The sequence below is a fragment of the Papilio polytes genome, unplaced genomic scaffold (assembly GCF_000836215.1).
Source record: "Papilio polytes unplaced genomic scaffold, Ppol_1.0 DF823688.1, whole genome shotgun sequence".
NCBI lineage: Eukaryota > Metazoa > Arthropoda > Insecta > Lepidoptera > Papilionidae > Papilio > Papilio polytes.
In genome coordinates this window covers 1,386,663-1,403,742 of record NW_013525516.1, presented here as the reverse complement: position 1 = coordinate 1,403,742, position 17,080 = coordinate 1,386,663, and the positions used below count along the sequence as shown (strand labels likewise).

Below are 17,080 nucleotides of genomic sequence, written 5' to 3'. Positions count from 1 at the left end.
TACAGGTGTGATCGCTGCCGCACTTATATCTTTGTAATCCCATAAAACTGAAGAAAATCGGATAATCGTGTAAATATCAACGTCGTATAACTTTCATCTTTAAAGCAATTTTACACACACACAATGTACAATTTTGTATTAAAAATGTAGTAAAGAATAAAGGAAAACATTTATTACTAATCTGACTTTATTTTGTTAATTTACTAATAGTTCTTGCATAGTGCAAGATCTAGCCTTTGGCTACACTATTTTGACGTGTTTATCATCTATCCCTTACTCCATCAAACCTTCTTCACCTCTTTCCTTTTCAGAAGTTTTCCTGTGTAACCTTTATAATGTTACACAAAAGGGATAAAAAAAGTTATTTAAAAAAATAAAGCAGTAAAAATAAATTATGTTTTTATTAAAATATGACACTTTGAAATATAAATATAAATAACAACAGATGCTAAACACGAATCACACAATGGAAGACATAAGAATGTTTTGTTCATAAATAAATGCTATAAAACATTTATCCTTACAATTAGTTTGATAAGACATTTCGATCCCCTTTAAATATTTTAAACACAGCTCAAAAAGACTTAGAAATTGCCAGATTTTTGTTAAAAGCTTTACTGTTGTGTTGGCATAGAAACAGCCGCTTTTGTATGAGACACGTCACTTTGCCTCCAGAAGGAAACGACTGTCTTCAATTCTGTATAGAAATCAATACCTTGTTTTCCACAAAAGTGGTTCGTACCGAGAAAACTGCCTCTTGTACCAGTAAAGGAGAACATCGAAAGCGGTACGGGAATTGGTACGTTAACTCCAACTTGGCCTACATCGATTTCCGCAGAGAATTTCCTAGCTGCTGCACCATTGGTTGTAAAGATAGCTGTACCATTACCGTATGGGTTTGAGTTAATCATTTGTATTGCCTCATCTAAAGTATCGACAAACAAACAAATTAATACAGGGCCGAATATTTCTTCTTTATAGCATTCCATGTTAGGTTTGACGTCAGTAAGGATGGTAGGTCCTACAAAGTTGCCCTTTTCGAAGCCCGAAACTTTAACACCGCGACCATCGAGAACAAGTTTAGCGCCATCTTTGACTCCTGTGAAAAAAAATGTTTTTATTATGATACTAAATTTTTGTATGTTACGAGAATAAAAGTTCCTTTTCTAAAATTGTTTAAAATCAAAAACTTAATGATTTTTGTAACACATTTAATAAGTATGAGAGCTGGAGACCTAACTTTAATCTACTTTCCCTCCTTACCATTTTTTTTATAAGAAAATGGTGGAAAGGGAAAGTCTATGTGGTACAAAAAGGAAAATATATTTCTGTGTCCCTAAAATGTGTCATCTACAGTGGCGAATGTCTACAATTTCGCTATCTTGGCGAATTCAGACGCTTGCTCGTCGGCCTCCTTATAATATAAAAGGAAAAAATCGAATGCATTGTGATTTCTTATAACTTAAAATCCACTATAGAGGTGCAATTTTAATGACAAAAGAATGTTATTGGTTATACCTGATTCGACGAGTCTATTGATGCGTTCCTTAGCCTTAGCGGAGATGACAGGTCCTACGTCAGTGCCGGGCACGTGGCCTGCGTTCACCTTCAGACCCTGGGCACGGTTCACCAGATCTGGTATCCATTCCTTAGCTTCACCTGAAAAATAAAATCTATGCATTAACAAAACTGTGAGAATCAAATACAGTCGCGTAAATTCGCGGTGTGTATGTTGCAGAAAAATTGTCTTGGACTAACATAGAATAACTCAGCCACTACTTACAAATAACCAATCAAGTAGCAGTTAGTTGTCCAAATGACATAATAGTGAAAGCAATTAGCCACCTTTTTTTGTACAGAGGCATATTAGAAAGTTGTGTGCTATTGGTTACTTGTATTTTTTTAATGTTAATTTAAAAAAAATACAATATTATTACACTATATTTCACTGTATCCTGTATCTCATAAATAACATGGTGTGTACGCGTTGCAACTTTATACAGACAACTAAATAATAAATAAAAAAAACAAGGAGTAATTAGGATAAAATGCAAATAACTATGTAAACTCGCAATAACTATTAAGATTAGATCTATGAATGAGTCTTCTCGATACATATAAGCAACTACAGTCTTGTAACACCGGCAGATTTCCCGGCGGTACTTATCACCGGTTCATATTTGGCCAGTTACAGTTGAACAAATGGGGCCAGACATAAATTTTTTATACACACTGCCAGTTAATTGCCACCGACAATTTCCCTGATAGTACTTACCGACAAAGACGGCGGTGCTGAGCGCCATACAGCGCTGTCCCGCTGCGCCGAAGGCGGCGCCCGCCAGCTGGTTGAGCGTGTGCTCCTTGTTGGCGTCCGGCAGAATGACGCCGTGGTTCTTAGCGCCCATGTTGCTCTGCACACGCTTACCTAACACATTCAATTATATTAATAACATAGATATTATGTTTTTTGTCATTTACATAATTAAAAAGTTTTAGTTTTCCTATAACTATATGGGAGTTGTGCAGAATGCAATTTTAGGTGTAACTTGTAGGACCCAGAGATGATCTTATGCTGCTAATATAAGATTATTAGCTTTCGCCCGCAACTCTGTCCGCACGGAATTAAAAAAAAATGCAAGTAGCCTATGTGTTCTTCCAGGCTCTTCTTCTCTACATTTATGCCAGATTTTATTAAAAACCGTTAAGCCGTTTCGGCTACAAACTCTAACAAACATCCATCCATCCATCCATCTAAACTTTCGCATTACAAACAGTATGTAATAAATGTAATAGTAATATTATAAATGCAAAAGTTTAGATGGATGGATGTTTGTTAGAGTTTGTAGCCTAAACAGCTGAACGGATCTCGGTTAAATTTGACATAGACATAGAGGATAGTCTGGAAGAGCTCATAAGTTACTCAGTTTTGTTTTCAATTAATTCCATGGGGACAGAGTAAATATATTAACTTACCAGCAGCGGAGGCTCTGGTGTAGATATGTTTGCCAGCTCCGTCTCCACCCACAAAGGAGACAGCCTTGATGTCAGGGTGGTCACAGATGAAGTTTACCGGGTCATGGGTGCCGTGGATAACCTGAAAATATTATTTATAATTTTCCATGTTAAAAAACAGTATTTTTCTATCTATACATCTATACTAATATAATATAGTGTTAACACACTACTTTGTTGCGTAAGATGTCAGCAATCGCAGTATTAATTTATATAATCCTTTATTTAAAAAAAAAAACCCTACACTTAGGACACGCTTTATAATTAGGGAGGAAATAAATTGGAAAAAATCGTGCGAGAAAGAGACAAAACTACAAGCTGATAACACAACAAAAACACGGTTGCCACGGTAATAGTAATTGTTATCCAATGTCAAAGGCCTTTTTTGTCATTTGTGCATTTGAACAGAAAATTTCAAAACTGTAAACAATAAAATAAAGTTTTAACAATTAAAGTGAATGAAGCCACATGGGATCAGCTAGTTCATTATAAAACTAGTCAATATTATTAGTATTTTGTAAATTTACAAACAATGTTGTTTTATTAATTTAACTAACATTAACAACTCCTGGCGGTGCACCAGCCTCCTGCAGCAGCTCCATCATCATGAGGGTTGCACCAGGGTCCTGCTCGGAGGGCTTCAACAGGCAAGTGTTGCCTGTCACCAGCGCAGGAGGGAACATCCACAGCGGAATCATCACCGGGAAGTTGAATGCGGCAACACCTAACAATAAACAGATATTAGTGACATCTACACTAAGGATTATCCTCAGTATTGATTTCACATACTAAATCAAAGCTTATTTATACTAGTATAATAAAGAGGAAAGATTTGTATTTTTGTATGTAATGAAATAACTCGAAAGCTACTGGGCCGATTTTAAAAATTCTTTCACCATTAAAAAGGTAATTTATCTGTGTATAACATAGGCTATATATTTTAATATCACGCGGGCGAAGTTGCGAGCAACAGCTAGTATTAATTTAATTTAATATTAAAAAGATGAAAGATTTATTTATTTGTAGAGTAATAAAATCAAAACTTTCTGGATGTATAACAAAAATTATTTTTTAATTAAAAATTTTGTAGATAGAAAAAATAATGTAGATTATCACTGAGTAACATGGCTAAAGTTTTTACTAGGATTTTATTGTTTTAATTCCACATGGGCATAATCACGGGCAAAAGCTAATATTGTAAAGGTAGGCTAATATAGTTCAGATAAATTGACTGTAAATTTTAATAGACAACTGGTGTTTTGTTGACCACTTTTAGTATTAAGTTACCATTTATCATATGACAAAATATTTCCTTACATTTGTATCGTTTTAGCAGAATATACATATAAAATACTAGCTTTCTCCCGCGACTCCGTCCGCGCGGAAATAAAAAATAACTAATTAGCCTTTGTGTTCTTCCAGACCATTCTCTACATCTATGCCAAATATCACCAAGATCCGTTCAGCCGTTTAGCCTACAATCTCTAACAAATATCCATCCAATCATTTAAACTTTCGCATTTATAATATTAGTAAGATTATTAATATCTTACCTCCAACAACTCCTAGCGGCACCTTATAACTGTGAGTGTCCATGTCTTTAGCAATATTCTGTATGCAGGCTCCGAGCTGCAGCGATGTTATACTGCAACAGTGCTCCACCAATTCTGCAACAAATAGATATTATGCACTAACGAAACACAAAAAAAATATTAATATGTTATTTTCATATGGAAGGAAATAAATGGGCAAAATTTTGCTCAAATATTTCCTTAGGAGCTTTCGCCCGCGACTCTTTCCGCGTGGAGTTAAAAAAAAAACAAAAGTAATTAGCCTATGTGTTCTTCCAGACTATTCTCTACATTTATACCAAATTTCATCGAAATCTGTTCATCCGTTTAGGCTACAGACTCTAACAAACATCCATCCATCCATCTTTGATCTTTTGATTTCTGTACATAATTTGTTTTTTTTTCTTCTTCATTATTAGTTTTTATTGCATTTCAACTATGTTCTGTAATATTATGTATACATAGATATAGTGGTATTACATAGATATAGTCACATTAGATTTATTCTGTAAAGATGCTATATTATCGTTACTAAATAAAATAAAAAAAATCTAAACTTACGCATTTATAATATTAGTATGATAAAAAAATTAAATAACAAGTTACAGTCAAATATTGACATTGTTTTGATATTATCAGACATCATTTAGTTTATTTTATGCCCATCGGATCAGATATCCTTGAGTATCTATACATATACTATTAGACAACTTATTTAATTGATACTGTCGCTTTAAACTCAGAGCAACACTTCTCGTCAAGACTAAAGTTGCGCCCTGTTTCATATGTCAAGCGACAGATTCGTCTGGATACGCTTGACAGATGGAACAGGCGCTATGTGGAAGGAGTCACGGCCTCTACAACGAAGCTCTTCTTCCCCGACGCCGTGAGCGCCTACCCTACACTGCGAAGGATTGAGTTGGATCCCGTTTTGGTTCAGGTGTTAACTGGGCACGGGGGGTTCTCCGAATATTTGAATCGGTTCAAGTGCAAGGAGAACCCCTCCTGCATCTGCGACTCAGCAGGGGGTGAATCCGTGCTGCACATCATTGCCGGAATGCCCAGTTTTTGAGGCCCGTAGAGTAGAAATCGAAAGCAAGGTAAAAATGAAAATTGATAAAAAAAATTTAGTAGATTTAATTAGCAATAAGGCAAAGAGATAATTTTTTATAGAGTTTTGTAAATCCGTGGCCAAAATAGTTATAAATAGAAATAAAACGAAGTTTGTAGTATTTTAACATAGTATTAGAAACTTTGTGATATTAGAGTAATTTAAATGTGATATTAGCTTGTAAGTAATATTGTAAATTTTATATATTGTTTTTATAAATGTACCCAAAATCCCTGATCATACATGTCAGGGGTACAAGAGGGCGGCATGGGGCCGCCCATAAAAATAAAAAAAAGACTAAAGTTGCGCGCCAATCTATCCATACTTCTAGTGACATTGACAGCTGTCAGCTAGGGACGTGACGTTTATGCCGATAATCTAGAGTTGCGCCTATTCTATAGCACGGTACTAATTTTATTCCTAACAATACAAAGTATCCAATAACAGGCAGGTCACTTGTTAAATAACTTTAGTAAAATGTATTCAATAAAACAGTAATGTCATTCCTATTATTTACATAATGAACTTTGTATCCAATTCATGTTAATAAGATTAGTTACATATGAAGTTAAAAGAACTGTAAACTATTCGATAATTAAAACTTTTAAGTTATTACGATATTGGGGTAAACAGAGTTATTAAATAAATGGATATTTTTGTTTGATTTAATTTCTATACATATTAAAATTGAAAATTATTCAATTGTGAACTGCTTAAAATTAAAATCAAAGTCATTGGAGATTAATATATTAACTACATTAACAAAATGTGATTCACATTATATCAAACCATATCAATACTGATAACATTTTCGTAATCAATGTTTTGCTGAAAAATACTTGATAACAGTTATGTCATGCATTTGGAACACAGCAAAGAAAAGAGTTACATCTTATTAGATCCCTTAAGAGATAAATAAAATAAAATAATATGAGTCTTATTGCTTAATAAGGAAGAATCTATGCGACAATCATATTGATTAACTAAAACAAAGTAAAACTAAAGTTAAAAAAAAATTAAAAACATTAAGTAAAAAAGTAATTAGTTACTATAAAAATCAAAAAAAATTTGGCAAGTGGAAGCAGGAGTATCCCTTAAGAGATTTCTTTAAATTGCACAAGTTGATTTGTGATAAATATTACTTACGAATGCCTCTGAGGACATCTCCTTCAGCATCAGCTATCGTCTTTCCTTGCTCTTCCGTGATCTTTGCTGCCAATTTGCTTTGATTCTCCCGCAGTAATCTTGCAAACCTAAAAATATCAGTAAGTATTAGTGTAAATTAGTAAAAAAACATACAGACGAATTGAGTACCTCCTTCTTTTGGGATGTCGGTCACAAAGTAAGAAGTCTATATATTTTTACAGACTATCTAACAATCTTTGCAAGAATGGGCCAGCTCGGCCTGTGTAATACCACGACCACACAGAAAACAGGCGTGAAGTGGAAGCAATTCTGCGTTTCGCCAGATGAGGGTGGTGCCGAAGGCCTAATTTTAGTCCCTGTCCTCACTTTTCTTCAGAGGAAAGGATAGTGGATTTGACAGTGGAGGAGACGCATAGGAAGGGGAAATGTCCTCTTTACGTCCGTCTACTCCTCCGCCAATCAAGGGTAGGCAACGCAACTGCAATTGCGGATGTTTATGGGTAGCAGTCGATTTCCATTTCAATGGATTCAGATGGCTGCTTGCTCATTTGCTACCTTATAGTATAAAAAACTATCCTCTACATCTATGCCAAATTTAATCAACTTCGGTTACTGTTTAAGGTAAAAACTATAACAACCATCTATCTGAACATTCTATTTGTATAGTAAAATATAATACTAACTTGAACATAAGTTGCTGGCGAGTCATAACAGTGCTTTGACTCCATGACTTGTATGCCTTCTTAGCTGCCTCAAGTGCTGTGTTCAATTCTTCTTTAGTTGTTTCCGGTACCCTGTAATGTAATAGAATATACAGTATAATTATCATCATCTCTCTCCTTACCCTACTGCCATAGGGTCAGCACAAACGGTTTTTGTCCTCCACAACTCTATCATATGCCATCTCAGTCATCACTCCCTTTTTGATCATGTCACCTTTCACACAATCCATCCATCTCTTTCTAGGTCTACTTCTACCGGTGTACCCTTCCATACTCATAACCAATATTCTCCTTGTAACATTCGATTTGTATGCAAGGTATAAAAAAATGTTGTTTAAATAATAAGTTACTGGTGATAGTGTAGTTTTGATAGCAAAATAATTTTTGAATTCAGTCTAGTAGTTTTTGAGTTAATTCCTTACATATAAATCTCCTTATATTGGTAGGTACAGATATAGGCCTATGTTTGCTGAAATACGTAGATTGTCATGAGATGTACATAGTTCTTACAATAAAAAGATAAGCTGATAAAACTCATAGGACCAATTAAAATAATAGATAACACTTGCTAGTCAATGTCGAAAAAGTGGTTTCCTCTTAATAATAAATGCTTTATCAATAATTATATCATCACCAGCTCACTATACGTCCCCACCGAGGGGCTCGGAGCCTACCCTAATATGGGGTGACTAGGCCATAGTCAACCACGCTGGCCAAGTGAGGGTTGGTTGACTTCACACATATCTTTGAATTTCTTCGCCGATATGTGCAGGTTGCATCACGATGTTTTCCTTCACCGTAAGAACGTCGGGTAAATTATGTACATATGAAAATTCGAAAAATCGAAAATCACATTGGTACATGGCGGGATTCGAACCCAAGACCTGTAGATTACAAGTCAAGTGTTCAAACCACTGAGCCACCGACGCTCTTATCAATAATGATAACTATGTATAAAATATTCAAGATTTTTTCATCATTACATAAAAGGGTAATGTTGGCAGTCAGGGGCATAATTTAAGTGTTCCTCCCCTTTTATCCATTTTCTTATAGGAAAGGGATCTATATCTGTTTGAGGAGGGACAATTAGAAAGAGGAAATACTCTCCTGCTGTGTGTCTCTTTCTCTGATGATTATATTTTTTTATTAATGATATAGTCAGTCACTTCACTATTTTGGAAAATTCAAGTGGCTTGCTTATTTGCAACCTTTTATTATAAAAACTCTAAAATAATAATCATTTGTACATCTTGTGTCTTAAATGAATTGTCTTAAGATTGAATGTGGATGGCTACAAAGGTAGAGAAAGACCGAAGAAAGTATGGATGGATTGTGTGAAAGGAGTGGCTTCAGATATGAAGGCTGATAAAGATGCATGGAAGAGCAGCACATATTGTGCAGATCCTCCATATGGTATAAGGGCAAGTAGATGATATGTCTTAAATCAATAAAATTCAGTAAATGTTGGAAGAAAAGCATAATGAAACTTTTTACAATAGGAATGTATAGAAAGGAAAGTATGAAATATATTCATCAAAATTTAAGTTAACTGTAGACTATTTCTGTAATTGAAATAACAACACTACAGGTACATTGTACATGAGTATTACATAAACTATTAAACTGCTAATTGTTGTGTGATTGTAAGACTGTAACATTTTAAATTGTTTATATCTTACCTGCCTATAACTTCATTAGTTGCAGGGTTTGTTAGCTCAATCCAATTGGTAGTCTTGGATTCAACAAATTGTCCGTCGATGAATAATTTTGTACTGGGTGCAGCACTGCTGTAACTTCTATTGAGAATTAAGCGAGACTGAAAACATAATTTAATTATTTATATAGAGCTATATACATAATTAATTAGATATATGACACGGTTAAAGTATTATTTTACAAAAGTAGTTATGTAAAATTACATGAAAATTAAGGAAAAAGGAGGAAAATATGCAATTAATGCTACACTAGAGTATGAAATACAAACATGAGTGAAGGACCATTGCAAATGGGCCATGTGAATTATTGATGGGATATGACGAAACTAGATGAAGCAAATATTCTACTACGCATCAACAATCCACCGGGCCATTATGAATAATGTAAATGGTCTAAATAAAATACTCGAATGATTTAAATCGTCGGTTGTTTGTCGCGAAACGATTCCAAAGTATATCGCAACCGGTTTGGTGAAAACAGCACGAAATTTTATGGCCGAAAGTACATTAAATCTATAAAGATATAATAATATCGCACAAATCACTAAAACTTACTTCATTTCTAAATACTTTTAACATTGTCGAAGCCATGATTATATATTTTTAATAATTTTGTGAGCACAAAAACTAAACATCAGACGGCAGGTGGGTGTGGGGGCAAGCCGACTGAACTGATTAAAATACAAATGTGGAGTCCTGACCTTCAAATGATAAAATTATACAAATCCAGCGGTCGTCGTCAACTCTACTGTTTTAATAACTTACGTACTGATAACGCTCCGTTTCATCAGTTTCATAAAATATTTAGATTACAATAAGGAACAATTTAAAAACAAAAAAGATTTAATTTTATTTACACATACGAGGGCGAAGCGGGTGGCGGGAAAGGAGAACGTCATTCTTTTAAAATAAAATAAAAAACAGTTTAGTGATGTGATGTGCAGTACAAGTGGATACAGTTATTACGTAAAATTACTTCGATGAATAAATCCTACATTTTCATCAAATTACATTAATTTCATGAAATGTACTTACCTGTATAATTTGGTAGATTAATTCAAATTATCGAGTAACACTATCGATGTAGAGAACTTGGCTATTATTGCATTATTTTTAACTTCTATTTCTTTTTTTTGTGACTGAATTGTCACTGTTTGCCTTGAAGAGGCTTTTACAGATTCACCGGGATTGAGGTGGCCGAGCGCAGATGGCGCTTAGCCTAAACCTCTTTTATGAGTAAATTTCTATTTCTTTTTTGAAAGCCAGTTAAAATGTATTAATAACATAGGTTTTCCCTGGGCACATCCCTATTTAATTTCTCGCAACCGGTTCAAGTACATTCAGCTAGATGGCGTTCTCCTCGATTATTCTTTTGGACAATGAGAACCAAAAACCATGAAATGGGAATGGAAATGGAAATAAAAATAAACACTTTTAGACAATCTTAAAATATACATTCAGATTTGATTATTAATTAATGAATTTTAAAAGTGATGGCGTTTAAGCCACTGTTTATTTTAAAATTCTAATTAACTAAATCATCCTTTAAAAATTTTTTGATAGTTTTCGCGATTGTGGCTCCTGCAAAACTGCATACTAATATTTCAATATTCTATGTAAACTATATTCGCACATACTTATTAATGAGGTCACTGTTTCGTAAATAAACTACATCGAGTTTGGTAAATGAGATAAAAGGTCTTTGCGGACTACTTTATAAATTAAAGCATTGATCGTGATTCGCGCCTTGTATAATTTGAATACGAGCCACATCCGGTGGAGTTGTCAGGGAGTCACAAGGGCCCGTTGATACGAACACTGCTCGCTCTGTGTTGATAAGCTAACACTTGATCAAACAACCAGTCGACCACTCCAGATATACTAACTTATAATAACGTTCTGTTCGTACCACCGACGTGACGAAATTTTATAATCCACTGGTTTTCATCGATAGTAACCTTTTCGTCATGTTTCATAGCATAATTTAAAAATAAATCTACTCCAGCTTTAACTGTTGCTATGTTATTATAACGCACTAATTAAAAAAAAAACATAATTGATGTAGTAAAAATAAAACACATGTTAATTCCATATATTACGCTTGTTTGTTATCTAATTCACGAATATTAAATTATTCTATTATTATTTTTAGTCACTTTTATATTGTAAAAAATAATCGTGATCACGCCAACATTTTTAATTATTTTAAAGAAAATAAACATGGTTCAACAACCTACAAGGTTACTTGTTAAAAATTAACTATTTGTGTAAAACTCAGTTCATTGGCAACATTAAAAACAAGGTTTTTACATTTATTGAAACTGAGTAATGTGCTAAAAAAATTTAAAGTAATAAAAAATAAAATAAATCTTCAAACTTTTAAAATTTCCGTTTCCTTCTTTCTATTTTTTTAGATGACCTTACTTCGCATTTAATTTAATAGTTGTAAAACGTCAAGTACAGTGTTTCATGCGCCTGTCAAATTAATGATTTGCAAATCGTTACACTTTTAGAAATAATTGCTTGTGCCTAAACTAAGGGCAAATGTTAATAAACTAATCTACTACAAGAATAAAACTACATAACAAACTGTTTCGAAAAAAATCTTATCGACTTCAGATTTTCTCTGTAACTCCTACTCATCGATTAACCCTGTTTACCACATCCACCACATGTACCTTACAAATAATATAATTTCATCTAGATCATGAAATATAGAATTTACAAATTTTTCGCCATACTATTTGCTTTAATACACAAATTACCTTTCACAGATTCACTAATTTAATATTTTAAGATAAAAAAAATATACACGAAGTAAGTTACGTAAATAACTCCATGACGAAATCTTTAATGAAAATGAAGACATTAGTTTTTTTTAGTTTATCGGACGTAAAATAACAATTTATCTGTATGTAACAAGTTTTCACTTTACAAAACCTATTCAAAACTGTATACTGTATTATGTACTTGTACAAAATCATATTGTCTGTATTTTTTTAAAGAAAAAGAGTGAGAAAATAATAGTTTTTGTACAAGTGTTTCGGCAGTAAACTTAATGTAAGTGACAAATATGCTGGTAAGGTTAATGACACTTCATTATAGACGCTGTGGTCATACGTTCGCGACTGTTTGCACTTTACATTAGCTGTTTAGTTTTAAATGTACAAAGTAAACGATACATGGAGTGATCCATCCAATACAAGGGCGTTGCTAATTATCTCAGTATTGTTTACATTACTATACTATTTTTTAAAGGGGAGGGGGCAAACGAGCGGCGGGAACACAGAGGTGGTCAACGACGCACATGGACATCCGCAACACCCGAGGAAATACAGATGCGTACCGGCCTTTGAGGAAACTATAGAATGTTATTAAAAATACTGCATAAAATTCACAAAAAGTAATATTAAATTGTTACCCAACGTAAACGGAACTTTCGGGAAGTATTTTAAGGAATAATACCGTAATTTATGTAAAAAAAGAAATAAAAGTGGAAAGTAGACTTTGGCTTGATATTGATCAATCATTAGAGTGTTTGCGCCAAAGTATAATTACTAAGATTACTTATTCATACATATGCGTAGATCTATCAGGATTTCTGAATTCTCAAGAGAATCTACTTAAAACTAGCACTTGCTATTTACTTCCTTCTTGGTACAAAAAACTTAACTGATTCACGAAAGTAAGCATAAAGTGGAACTTCATAATGACTAAACAATAGTGCGTTGAAAATTAAAAGGGACATGCAACATATTTTAAATTGTGCGCAAAAGATGAGTATTGTGAACAATGACAGAGCTACTCAGCTACACAGTAAGTAAACAGCACGCTATTTATGTCACGTAGCAATCGTTCATGTAACAATTAAATCCCTCACCTTATACTGAAATGCGTGAAAACGAGATCGGTGCATACGCATTGCTCGGCTGATAAAAGAGGGCAATGACCCCGCTATCGGTCACACACCCGTCGTCGCAAATGACTTACGCATTACATTCAAGCTTAATACTATAATGGAGTAAACAGAGGTTTATTACACTGAGATTTTGTAAAACATTAAAAACTGTAAATATTAGAAAGGTCTAAACAGTTAATAAAATTGACTTAATTCAAATAGAAGAGTATAATTGCGAAATAGAGAAATAAAAGTTAAAACAATACCTTAGATGTAATTGAAATATTTACGTATACTTGAGCTATGTTAGAAAAGTCATTCTCACTATTAAGTACCACTTGAAGCCTATATAATTACTCTATGTGTACAAGTAGTGGGTGTAATTACATACAAGCTCAGTAAATGACTACATACACATCGATAACAGTATAAATTACCCGACGCCATAATGTCTCGATTGAAAAGAGGGCTTTAACTAACGCATGTTCTTCTATATTTATATTCTTCAATTTCAAATTATACTAATATAATAAATGCAAAAGTTTAGATGGATGGATAGATGTATGGATGGATGGATGGATGTTTGTTAGAGTTTGTAGTCTAAACGGCTGAAGGGATCTCGATGAAATTTGGTACAGATGTAGAGGATAGTCTGGAAGAACACATAGGCTACTCGCATTTGTTTTTTATTTAATCCGCGCGGACGGAGTCGCGGGCGAAAGCTAGTATATGTATAAAGTATAAGGGCAGTAAAAGGGACGGATGAAAGGAGAATACATGTGGCGGAAATGCGAATGTTAAGATGGATGTGTGGGGTAACACGAATGGATAAGATACGAAATTAGTATATTAGAGGAAGTTTGAGAGTAGCCCTAGTGGTTGTGAAAATAAGGAATAAAAGGTTAGCGTGGTATGGGCATGTTATGAGAAGGGATGAATCGCATGTAACAAGAAGGTCGTTAGTTATGAATGTAGAGGGGTACACCGGTAGAGGTAGACCTAGAAAGAGATGGATGGATTGCGTGAAAGGTGACATGATCAAGATGGGAATGATGCCTGAGATGATGGTTGATAGAGTTATTTGGAGGAGGAAAACCCGGTGCGCCGACCCTACTCCCGTAGGATCAGGCAGGCTAGATGATGATGTACAAAGTATATAATAATAACCGCAATAATATAATTTACACGTTTAGTAAAATTGACCACAATATAACCTACTAATATAATAATTATCCTATTCGTGAATGTTACGACCTTGGTGATATCGTGACTTTATTTTTGGAATAAACCTAGTGTTTATTTTCATTTACAATTTCATCTTACGGTGAGTTTTCATTGCTATCTCCCTCGTTCTTGTGTGTAAAATGTTTAATACAAGTGTTTCATCAGTGAAAACTACGTTAAAACAAATTATCATTCAAATTGTTTATATAATAATAGTGACGACCTGTCGCCCCCAAAGTGCGTTAGCGCAAATTTGATCACCTATTACGCCATTTAAACAGCGCGGAATTTAAAAAAAAGTATAATATACCCGTACATGTCAGCTACCCTTTAGTGAAAGTCCAGCCGTTTCTGAGATTATCCGGAACAAACGCCGTTTGCGGACAGACAAGACAGACAAACAACTTTTTTTAAATGCGATTTTCGTTATCAGTAATGCAAATACATCATCTTCCCGAAATCTGGAATTTTTCCTTTGATATTACAGACATTTTAATTTTATTATATGTACAGATAATTTTCGTAATTTAAGCAAATCTAATATACAGTAAAAGAGATAATCGGTCATTGTTTCCGATACGTCGTAGGATATTCGTATCTGTTTAATAATCGCGGATGAAGGCTGGCCAGAGATAGCCTCGATTTCGTAAAACTTATGAATAAGAACGAAGGCATACCAACTATTTTACGGCGAAATAGTGAAACGAAACTTAAATACTTCGTTTTGTAAGCGCTGTCTACAATCTGACAGGCGCCCGAAAGAAAGGAATTTAAGCGTGGAAACATATTAAAATGGCGTTTCCTTACCGGCCGTTAGTCTATAGCATCATCATTCTGTACGTTAACAACATTTTCGTGATTCAAATTATGTAATACTAGCTTTCGCCCGCGACTCCGTCCGCGGGGAATTAAAAAAGAAACAAGCCTGTGTGTTTTTTTCACACTATCTTCTAGATCCATGCCAAATTTAATTGAGATCCGTTCAGCCGTTTAGGCTACAGAGTTTGTACATACAAACATCCATCCATCTAAACTTTCGCATTTATGATGTTAGTAAGATTAAACATTTTAATAAGTGTTACAACAGTTACAAGAATAGTCAGATATCCTTAACCTTATGTCTCCTTAATTTAGATGTAACAAAGCGGCTTCTTAATCTTTCCAGCAGTGAGCAGAAAAAGGCTATGAAAAGCGGCTTTCAGATAAAAGGTTCAGAGTTCTTTTCCTCGTCAATACTCCTTTATTTATCTTTTACCATAACTAAACCTAGGAAATAAGAAGACTTCGCTCTTAAAAGAGAATAAGATCATTGTACCAAGTTTAGATACTAAGTTATATATAGTAGTATATTATATATATAGTATAGTTATATAGGAAGGAGATAAGCGTAAGAGGCCGTTACCAACACAGATAACTCATTTCGAAGCATAATTACCGCTAATGAAATCGACTTATCCAACAAAACGATCTCGCAATTAGCCGACTATCAGAACGCAATCTGTACGCATGACGAAGTCTATTTCAGGACCAGGTCGATGACCATTGTATCGCTCATTTAGCTATAAACAAAGTTAATCGCACTCCACAATACAATAGAAACTGCGACAATAAAACCCGCCTACAATAACCATGAGGTTTTCTAAGCGATATTATAGTTGTTCACTATACGGCCGGTTTTATTACGCTTCGGTATGCGATTGAACCGAAACGAATGTTTGTAAACATCGCTCTACGTAATCTTAACGCTTTTAAATCGTCTAGCCAACATTATTTACCTACGTTTCGACCTATTTTCAAATAATACGGCTCTTTATCTTGCAAATTGTCGCTATTACGTTCCTGTTTTATATTTTTAAATTGAATTGACTTTAAGTTTTTTTTTGACAAATACATAAGGGACTTCAATGCAAGCGAAACCGATTGTAAAAACTAGTTCCTGTTATTCAAATAGAATCGATAAATGAGTTTAAATGTAAAGAGAAGTCAAAGTAAATATGTGTATGTAGCACTTGAGTCAACAAATTGTGCCCTCGTTCTGTCGCACACAACTACCGTATTTAAGGAAAATGTAAACAAAGTTTCATATAACATTAATATTATTAGTAATTTACCTTTGACCACAATTTTACTTGATATGTGCATTAAAATTGTCTACACAACAATGCCTGTCATTTACACAAATAGATTGATTTAGTTATTAATAACTATTAATAAAGTAATATTAATAATTATTAATAATAGAGTTAACTCTATAATTACGTTATTACCAAATTTACATTCAATAGCATACAATCAATTATAATTTAATTATATTTATAAAGAAACGTATATTTACTTTATCTATCATATCATACTAATATTATAAATGCGAAAGTTTAGATGGATGGATGTTTGTTATAATATGTAACCTTAACGTATTTCAGTGAAATTTGGTGTAGGTGTAGAGGATAGTCTGAAAGAATACATAGGCTACTCGCTTTTGTTTTTTTTAATACCACGCGGACGGAGACGCCGGCGAAAACTAGTAGTAAATAAAAATCTTTACACAAACTGTTTTCAAATTAAAATTCAGCAATCTATTAAAAATACATGCATAAAAGATAACCCGAAACAAGTCCCATATTTTCGTTGGTGACCAAAGACTCAACAGTATTTATAGAGCAAGATGGCGTCTGTAAGTA

At 33.8% G+C, this 17,080-nt stretch overlaps 1 protein-coding gene across 3 annotated transcripts; it reads right to left on the bottom strand.

The window, feature by feature from the left end:
- Nucleotides 1-382: 382 nt before the first annotated feature.
- Nucleotides 383-10,191, bottom strand: LOC106104420 (probable methylmalonate-semialdehyde dehydrogenase [acylating], mitochondrial). 3 transcript variants are annotated; one of them, XM_013284470.1, is made up of 10 exons: nucleotides 10,141-10,191; nucleotides 9,242-9,378; nucleotides 7,524-7,634; nucleotides 6,841-6,947; nucleotides 4,566-4,679; nucleotides 3,570-3,736; nucleotides 2,974-3,094; nucleotides 2,276-2,425; nucleotides 1,519-1,659; nucleotides 383-1,099 (listed from the first exon to the last, which is right to left on the bottom strand). In XM_013284470.1, exons 1-10 carry the CDS (start codon nucleotides 10,174-10,176, stop codon nucleotides 615-617), a joined length of 1,569 nt encoding a protein of 522 aa, XP_013139924.1. In that variant the 5' UTR covers nucleotides 10,177-10,191; the 3' UTR covers nucleotides 383-614. The 3 variants fall into 3 exon arrangements, with proteins under 3 accessions (XP_013139924.1, XP_013139923.1, XP_013139925.1); XM_013284469.1 differs by lacking the exon at nucleotides 10,141-10,191 and adding an exon at nucleotides 9,833-9,967; XM_013284471.1 differs by lacking the exon at nucleotides 10,141-10,191 and adding an exon at nucleotides 9,547-9,706.
- Nucleotides 10,192-17,080: the final 6,889 nt, after the last annotated feature.

What these genes read in the sequence shown, in the direction of transcription:
- LOC106104420 (XM_013284470.1), bottom strand. Translation starts at nt 10,176, where the DNA reads ATGACGTTCTCCTTTCCCGCCACCCGCTTCGCCCTC. An exon ending in GCCGCTAGGAGTTGTTGGAG is followed by an intron (nt 3,737 to 4,565) that starts GTAAGATATTAA and finishes GTTTATTGTTAG; the next exon opens with GTGTTGCCGCATTCAACTTC. An exon ending in CACCGCCAGGAGTTGTTAAT is followed by an intron (nt 3,095 to 3,569) that starts GTTAGTTAAATT and finishes TAATATTTTCAG; the next exon opens with GTTATCCACGGCACCCATGA.